The sequence below is a fragment of the Empidonax traillii genome, unplaced genomic scaffold (assembly GCF_003031625.1).
Source record: "Empidonax traillii isolate 1590-97213 ecotype Southwest subspecies unplaced genomic scaffold, ASM303162v1 scaffold685:size505991, whole genome shotgun sequence".
Taxonomy (NCBI): Eukaryota; Metazoa; Chordata; class Aves; order Passeriformes; family Tyrannidae; genus Empidonax; species Empidonax traillii.
The window spans coordinates 319,823-328,583 of record NW_020955878.1 but is presented as its reverse complement, the minus strand read 5'-3'; the positions used below and the strand labels follow the sequence as shown (position 1 = coordinate 328,583).

General features: G+C 38.0%; 1 protein-coding gene across 1 annotated transcript in view; it reads left to right on the top strand.

Moving 5' to 3' along the window:
• The window catches only part of LOC114065640 (myosin-7-like), a 21,362-nt gene that overhangs the window by 2,714 nt on the left and 9,887 nt on the right, over positions 1-8,761 (top strand). Inside the window, exons 3-14 of the mRNA XM_027899698.1 lie at positions 66-204; positions 1,350-1,468; positions 1,568-1,717; positions 2,512-2,682; positions 3,282-3,591; positions 4,205-4,281; positions 4,577-4,664; positions 4,751-4,868; positions 5,660-5,783; positions 5,867-6,003; positions 6,710-6,965; positions 8,456-8,701. Of these exons, the coding sequence (XP_027755499.1) occupies positions 66-204; positions 1,350-1,468; positions 1,568-1,717; positions 2,512-2,682; positions 3,282-3,591; positions 4,205-4,281; positions 4,577-4,664; positions 4,751-4,868; positions 5,660-5,783; positions 5,867-6,003; positions 6,710-6,965; positions 8,456-8,701 (1,935 nt within the window). The remainder of the gene's footprint in view (positions 1-65; positions 205-1,349; positions 1,469-1,567; positions 1,718-2,511; positions 2,683-3,281; positions 3,592-4,204; positions 4,282-4,576; positions 4,665-4,750; positions 4,869-5,659; positions 5,784-5,866; positions 6,004-6,709; positions 6,966-8,455; positions 8,702-8,761) is intronic.

The window sequence follows — 8,761 nt, the reverse complement described above, 5'->3', positions numbered from 1 at the left end:
GTGAAGTTTTATTTCTCTGACCTTTAGCACCTGGGGTACTTACTCTAGTGACTCTTTGTTTTTAGAGTGCCATTGACATCCTGGGTTTTACTCCTGATGAGAAAACAGCCATCTACAAGCTGACAGGGGCAGTCATGCACTATGGGAACCTGAAGTTCAAGCAGAAGCAGCGTGAGGAGCAGGCAGAGCCTGATGGCACAGAAGGTAACAGCACAACATATACTAAAGCACTATAGATACCAAACACTGACAAAAATATAGGCAACAATTCAGGGTCAGAATCACTGACACAGCTTGTACATTTCCCCAGTGTCAGTACTGTAGAAGTGTGTCCTAACCAGGCACACTGTCCTCTGGAGGAAGACAGCTCAGTGGAAGCTGCAGATTATTCTGAACAATGCAAAATATTAAGTCCAGTGACTACTAAAGCACGGTTCGACTGAGTGACAGAGTAGGAACCAGGCAGAAATAAACAAGCTTTGCTGCTATCTTGAATGGCAGCTTCCTAGAGCAGCTCTGAACTACTCTTGAATAGTTACAGGAGAATAGGCTTCAAATTATTACTTGAATATAACCACAGTAAAGAGTTATATATATGTATATGCACACATATTAAAGATTTGGTCTTCAAAAGTGAAGCAAAACATTTGTTCCAGTTTTGCTCTTATTTCATACCTTAATCTTTCTATTGAAAAATGTAAATAAAATTATATAAAAGGGTGTACAAATTATCATCTGTGTCCATATCTTACATAATGAGGTTTGCTTTTCTCACGTTGAAGAACTCTGTAAATAGTACTAGTGCTCACTATCACCTTCACTGTGAGGCGGGACACTCAGCAAACAGGAAAGTGGTGACAGAGAATATGCAGTGCTGTGGTGCTTGTATTTCAACTGCAGATCTAGTCCAACTGCAGATAAAATGAGAACTGACAAAGACTTACATGTGTGATGTTTATCTTTAGGGAGAATATGGTCCTACTATGAAAGTAGTATAAGATTCATACTTTTGGCATAATAGCTCACTAATCTATCTCTCTTCCTCCAGTAACAGTAGAATTTCACTGACTACAATTTTCAGTACAGTGCATTTCAATACCTACCACTTTCCTATTCTGTTTATTCATAAATTTTGACTTTTGATCTGCCATTTTCTTGGCCCTCGGCCCTTTTGTCTGTCTAGTCACTTGTTTCAAAATTTACATTTTCAGTGTAAAGGTATTGGAATAATCTTTGCTTTTATGAATAATATCGATTAAATGTAGCTCATGCAGAAATTCTCTGAATTACTGAAAAATGCATCCACTGGAGAGCTAATATCTTATTCTGTTTTACGCTTGTTTCCCTAGTTGCTGACAAGGCTGCCTACTTGATGGGTCTGAACTCAGCAGACCTGCTCAAGGCCCTCTGCTACCCCCGAGTCAAGGTGGGGAATGAATATGTGACCAAGGGCCAAACGGTGCAGCAGGTAAGAGGCAAGTCATGATAGAAAATAAATGACTTGAATTAAAAACTTCGAACTTTCTCTTTTGCCATGGATGGTAACTTTCTTTCAACAATTTCTTAGGTGTACAATTCAGTGGGTGCCCTGGCAAAGTCTGTGTTTGAGAAGATGTTCCTGTGGATGGTTGTTCGCATCAACCAACAGCTGGACACGAAGCAGCCCAGGCAGTACTTCATTGGTGTGCTGGACATTGCTGGCTTCGAGATCTTTGATGTAAGAGGAGGAAACTTTCCTGGAAGGGGCAATAAGAAATTGGAATATTTTGGGGTTTAGAGTTGTGCTTCTTTTAAATTATGGGTTATTTTTATTTATTGGTTAATCCTGCTATTCCTGTAGGAATGGCATCCTTCTGGTTTTCCATAGTATTTAGTGTCCCACAGGGCTGCAGATTTTTGTAGATGGCTGTTGTTGCACGCAGAAGTTGAATTTACATTGAAAAATGATATGAAAATGTTGAACAACTGATAATTAATAGCAGAGACAGATTTTGAGGAAGTTAAATCTTTCCTCTGTTCAAGAGAGATTTTTTTAATGCTAGATTCCCTCTAAATGCTTGGAAATAGACTGGTGGTGTACAAAAATTCAAACAAAAGAAACAAAAGAAAAGCTGGACTTGGATTAAGTTCTGCAAATCTTTTCAGAGCTCAGAAATATGTTCAGATGGTGCAAGGGCCTGAAAGGGTAGATATATTAGAGCAGCACTGGAAATTCAAGATCTCAATCATGGAGACCTTAATGGGTGTCATGGTTTTGCTGGTTCTTAGAAACTAGGCAGGAATTTTTCTCTTCCCCATGCCCACTGTGTGCAGGAATGTTAAGTGGGCACTTAAGGTGCACAAAAGAGGCTGCCTTCGGGTTAATTGCTCAGAATCTCTCCTGGGAAATGGGGAGTGAGGAGCTCCTCAAGATCCCAGTCATGAGGACCTTAATGCTTAAAATTAAAACCTACTGGAATTTGGAAGGTGTTCCTGGAAATTCACAAGCAAGTAAATCTTTGCATTCTGCAGTTCAACAGCCTGGAACAGCTGTGCATCAACTTCACCAATGAGAAGCTGCAACAGTTCTTCAACCACCACATGTTCGTGCTGGAGCAGGAGGAGTACAAGAAGGAGGGAATTGATTGGGAGTTCATTGACTTTGGGATGGACCTGGCTGCCTGCATTGAGCTCATTGAGAAGGTTACTGGCCCCCAGATACTTAAGAGTTTTCCAGATATGAAATGTAACAAGAATCTTCTGTGCTCCAGTTAGACCACACTCACACCTAATGCAGCACAAAGCAGGATTTTTTATGAACTCCAAGTGTTTCATATACATTTTCATTTGTCTCTTCACTGCCTGTGGGATTCCGTTGTGTTGTATATTTTGAATATTGTCATGTGTATTTTTTGAATGCATGCTGCATGAGTAAGTTCCCTGAGCAAGCTCTATTTTCTGTCTTGTTTCGAAGAAAAATCATTTAGGATGTGTAAGGTTTCCTTACATCTGAATGCTACTACTTTCATTCATTTTGTTTTCCATTTTCACCTAATATATACATAATGAATTTCTACATGGTAGATCTTTATCAAATCACATCCGCCATAAGGGGGAGCTTGGGGTTTTTTGTATAACTGATGGCATATCCACTAGCAAAATGCCCTTTCTGGAAAAACATAAGACTACACATTTTGAGGAAGGGTTTTGTGTATAATTTTTATCTTCCTTTCCTCTCTCTTACATACATTGCCTCTGTTTCTTCCTTCCACGCCTTCTTCACATGTTGCTGTTTCCCCCAGCCCATGGGCATCTTCTCCATCCTGGAAGAGGAGTGCATGTTCCCCAAGGCAACTGACACCTCTTTCAAGAACAAGCTCTATGACCAGCACCTGGGCAAGTCCAACAACTTCCAGAAGCCCAAACCTGGCAAAGGCAAGGCTGAGGCCCACTTCTCCCTGGTGCACTACGCTGGCACAGTGGACTACAACATCACTGGGTGGCTGGAGAAGAACAAGGACCCCCTGAATGAAACGGTGGTGGGACTGTACCAGAAATCATCCCTGAAGACACTGGCCTTACTCTTTGCCTCTGTTGGTGGGGCAGAAGCAGGTGATTTCTTTAAAACCAGTTTTCCTATAATTTATAAGAAAAAAAAAGAATCTTGTAATAATATTGTACAATAATACTTACATTTCTAAAATTGAAAACCCAAAACCTCATCTACGTTTTGGAAATCAGCAAAACAAAGGATATTACAATTCCCAAGAGACCTTAATAGATCTGTACCACTACGACATTACCCAGACTAGCTAAGAAACCAGATTTGTGCAGAATGGGCCATTCCCAAGTACTTCAGGGAATACAATCAAATGTATCAGCATGCTGCTATGTATATGCATACCCTTAGCTGTAAAGTTACATAAGTAATGCATTTGGTGTATTCACTAGCTATTAATTTAATTCCTTAAATATCATTCCATGCAAAATATTAGATGTTATTTCCTGATTGCGTTTTCTGAACTTCAGAATGAAGTCACTGGTTTTCATTCTTCTGCCATCTGAAAAAAATTGTCTTCCATTGTAGTTTTAACTACTGTATTCATTTGCAAATTTTGATCATATTATTATATTTACTAGATTTTTTAAGATGAACACACAAGGTTTTTCAGATTCTTTGCACTTTGGTAGTTCATTTCTTTCTAAAAAATATATTATTTTTTAGAGAGTGGTGGTGGTGGCGGCAAGAAGGGTGCCAAGAAGAAGGGTTCTTCTTTCCAGACCGTCTCAGCTCTTTTCCGGGTATTGTAGAATAATGATTCCAAATTTACCACATTGTGAAAAAAATACAGAGCATTTAGTTTAAAAAAGCTTTAGATTGATGTAATATACAAAATCTTTATGTTCAGAAATTATAAACACATGTGCTTCGAATGAAGGATTCTCACTGAATCCTTAAAAGTATTCTTTCAGAACTGCCTAAAAGCGGTATAAAAAATATGCTTATCATGGTTTTATTGCAGTGTTTTTACTCCATCTAATATTGAGATTGTGTAAGTGACATTTTTAAACCCATGGCTTTGTTCTTGCTCCAAAGGAAAATTTAAACAAGCTGATGAGCAATTTGCGAAGCACACATCCCCATTTTGTGCGATGCCTTATTCCTAATGAAACAAAAACACCTGGTAAGTTGTTAAAGTTCAAAGTTGTGATATATCTGTTCTTCTCTGTGCAGTAAAATGAAATACAAATTCATCCTGTGATTTATTAGGTGCCATGGAACATGAGCTGGTGCTGCACCAGCTGCGCTGTAACGGCGTGTTGGAAGGGATCAGGATTTGCAGGAAAGGATTCCCCAGCAGAATACTCTATGCTGACTTCAAACAGAGGTCAGACAAAGTGTCATCCACCTTCCACCATATCCCCAAATGCTGAGTAATGTGCGTTTCCTAATTGTTCTAAGTACTGTGAGGATTATGGGAGGAGTTCATTATACTACCTTTAGGTATACAAAAGTTAATTGTCCAAGTTAGTCATCCAGTTTCTTTCTTTTTAATGAGAAAAGCAGATATTTTCAAAGGACAATTATTTATTCTTGTCCTGAGATAAAGTGTTTTTTAACTAATTATCCAGAAATGAAGTTGACTATCTTAGACTTGGGCACCTGGAGAGCAAAGTAAGATGACTTTCAGCCATCAGCACAGAAATGTGAATAAAGACACTACGAGTCATTCTAGACTAACTAGTTGGAAAACCAAATAAAATGAAAGTATCTTGCTTCTTGTTCTATACCAGCTGGAAAATACTAAGATAGCATGTGTTAGGACTGAGATTTGTTTCACCTCTCCACATATTTTGTTCTTGTGCACAAAGTTCTCATTTAGAGGTGAGGCATTAGATAATATGAGAAATATGTCAGCAGTTACCCACAGAAATCAGTATCCATTCCATGTCAAAAAATCTCTTGACTAAGGGAAGTGAAGAGTTTTTCCTAAAAACAAATTTAGTTTTAAAAACAAAATGCAAGTGTGATTTCTAGAAAATGGAAGTGTTCAGATTTATTCACCTCTATTCCACTCTTGAACCCCCTTCAGAGAATTTAAACAATAGCATTAGTTGGTAAAAGTTTGATTGAGCTTTCAGGAATCTGACCTTCTCCATATTCATTTTTCTGTGATAGGTACAAGGTGCTTAATGCCAGTGCCATCCCAGAGGGACAGTTCATCGACAGCAAGAAGGCTTCTGAGAAGCTCCTTGGGTCAATCGATGTGGACCACACCCAGTACAAATTTGGACACACCAAGGTACAAACCCCCCACTCCCTCACTCCCTCTGGGCCTGCTTTGCCCTGCCTGACAGTGGTGTGCTGCAACATTCCCTCTCCAAGGTGTTCTTCAAAGCTGGGCTGCTGGGGCTCCTGGAGGAGATGAGGGATGAGAAGCTGGCACAGCTCATCACCCGCACACAGGCCATGTGCAGGGGTTACCTGATGAGGGTGGAGTTCAAGAAAATGATGGAAAGGAGGTACATACTTACTTAGCCTTCTGGTACAATCCTTATCAGATACTAATGGCATGTACAAAATTGAAAATGAGCTTCTTCACAGTAAATCTTATTTATTTCTCTTTAATTCAGTTTACCAATACACATGTATATCCTGAAAATAGATGAAACAGTGTAAAATCCCAGTTTAGGGAAAAAAAATTTTTTTCAACACTTTGTTCTAATTTTTGATGAATTTGGTAAGTGGTTATACTATATGTATATCCAGAAACTTGATATCTAGTGTAAGCTAATTATTTTAGGTTGCTGCTTTAATGAAAGGAGAGAAACATATATTTCTATCAAAAGAGAAGTATCCTTTTCCCTTTGATAACTTTCATGGAAGGAACTGAGTAAAATTCTAGAGGTGGTCCTTTTCATTGGCCATGAAAGTGAACCAAACACCTGGATTCCAAAACTGTCCATATAGGTTGATACTCTACATAACACTAGAAAGTTTTCTGTGGAGATATATATATTATATATAAAATGTGCACTAAATATTATTAAGAAATATATATTTAATATTACATGATAAATATTTTATGCATATAGAGGATATATACAGGACTATAACTATAAATTATTATATGTAGAACTTTATGTTATCCATATTAATATAGACAATTAAATATGTTTTATAGATTTTAAAATATGTACCATAATATATTTTGGTATTGCCTTTCAGAGAGTCCATCTTCTGCATCCAGTACAACGTTCGTTCATTCATGAACGTCAAACACTGGCCCTGGATGAAGCTGTTCTTCAAGATCAAGCCCTTGTTGAAGAGTGCAGAGTCTGAGAAGGAGATGGCCAACATGAAGGAGGAGTTTGAGAAAACCAAGGAAGAGCTTGCAAAGTCTGAGGCAAAGCGGAAGGAGCTGGAGGAGAAAATGGCTTCTCTAATGCAGGAGAAAAATGATCTGCAGCTCCAAGTGCAGGCTGTGAGCATTGCCCGTGTTTTTGTCTTGTAGCGACTTATGTAAAATCATCCCAAATGTCTCAGTAACAGACACATTATCCGAAAACAGTATTTATTTGGAAACATACATGTATTTTATAAAATAGGAAGGAAAACCACACAGAAAATCTGCAAAATAATACTAAATTTACAATTAACTGTTGCAGCTCTTTCCTTACACTTTTAAATCAAGAGAGAAATAATCAATTTCCAATCAGCACATAGCACAATTTACAGAATGTCACTTTAAATTGTAATTGGTAACTTACAGAAGCAATTATCACATTTTTATAGAACTTTATCTATTACTCAATTTTGTTATCACCTGACCAATAAAGGTAGTCTGGAGGTCCTGTTAACACCTTTCATTTGGAGAATCACAAGTGGATTCAGGTGGAATAGGAGGGGCTGAAAATGTCAGGGATTTCTCTGGCGTTTATGGTCCTTGGCTCCTCAAGAGAAACAATTATGAAAGTAGACTCCTTCCTTTTTTATCTAGAAATAAAATGGTAGCAACAATAATTCCCTTAAAACTTATTTACAAGCTAGGATTTGGATTCATCTGATGACATTTTCATGTCTACAGCCTAAAAGAACATCTTCACCAGTACTTTCTGGTGCTCTTCATCTTCAGCAACAAGAAGCTCATTCTTTTAGAGTATGGTACAATTAATCAAAATATTAAAAAGTTTTGCTTAAATGGACTGCAACTTGATATCATGGCAGATACCTAAATCTGCATGACACAAACCCAACCTAGCTATTTTGCTGATCATTAAAAGTTCTTCTGCTTGGGTGGCATCACTGCTCTTTACTAGAGCAAAGAGAAAAAGAACAGGTAGTATGTAGAAAATAAAATTTCTTCTTAGTAACTTACATCTTGGAATGCCTCTAAATGCAGGTGATTGGAACTGCCCTAGTAAAAATATTTCTCCCTTCCAAACTGTTCTTCTTCACCACAAGTGAAACAGTGAAACAGTGATCTTACCATAAAATTTTGCCAAAAACAAAAATTTAATTCGTGCTCAGAAAATCTTTTGTGAAGATTTCAGTAAGATTTTCTTTCAACAGTGTTTGGGAGTTTAACATTCAGTTTTTATACACTGTAATCTAAAAAATGTGCCTATATGGCTCTCTTCAGTGGAGCTCTTTGCCAGTTTCCAGTTCACCAAAATGCAACAGGAGTGTAATGATGCAAAGACACCATGGATATACTACCATATCTGATTTTTGAGTCTATCTTCAAATCAATGGTAGCATTGAATGAGCAGTTAAAGCCTATAAAAATGTGTGATAATATATTCCTTCATTTTAGGGGATGGAGGCAGTCTAAAACAAATGGATACTCTCAGAGTCTTGAGTTTTACCTACAAAATAGATTGTAAATCTGCTTTGAGAATATTATGTCACTGTTTGAAAATCAGTAAAAAAAAAAAAAATTTGAAAACTATTGCATTTAAATGAATCGTGTAGGAAGCTGACGGTTTGGCTGATGCTGAGGAAAGGTGTGACCAGCTCATCAAAACCAAAATCCAGCTGGAAGCCAAAATTAAGGAGCTGACAGAGAGAGCAGAAGATGAAGAAGAGATTAATGCTGAGCTGACAGCCAAGAAAAGAAAACTGGAGGATGAATGTTCAGAGCTGAAGAAAGATATTGATGACCTTGAGCTGACACTGGCCAAGGTGGAGAAGGAAAAACACGCCACGGAAAACAAGGTATGAGGCAGAAAATCCCACTCACCCTCCGGAAAAGAGCCCTGTGCTATTCCAGGACTTCTG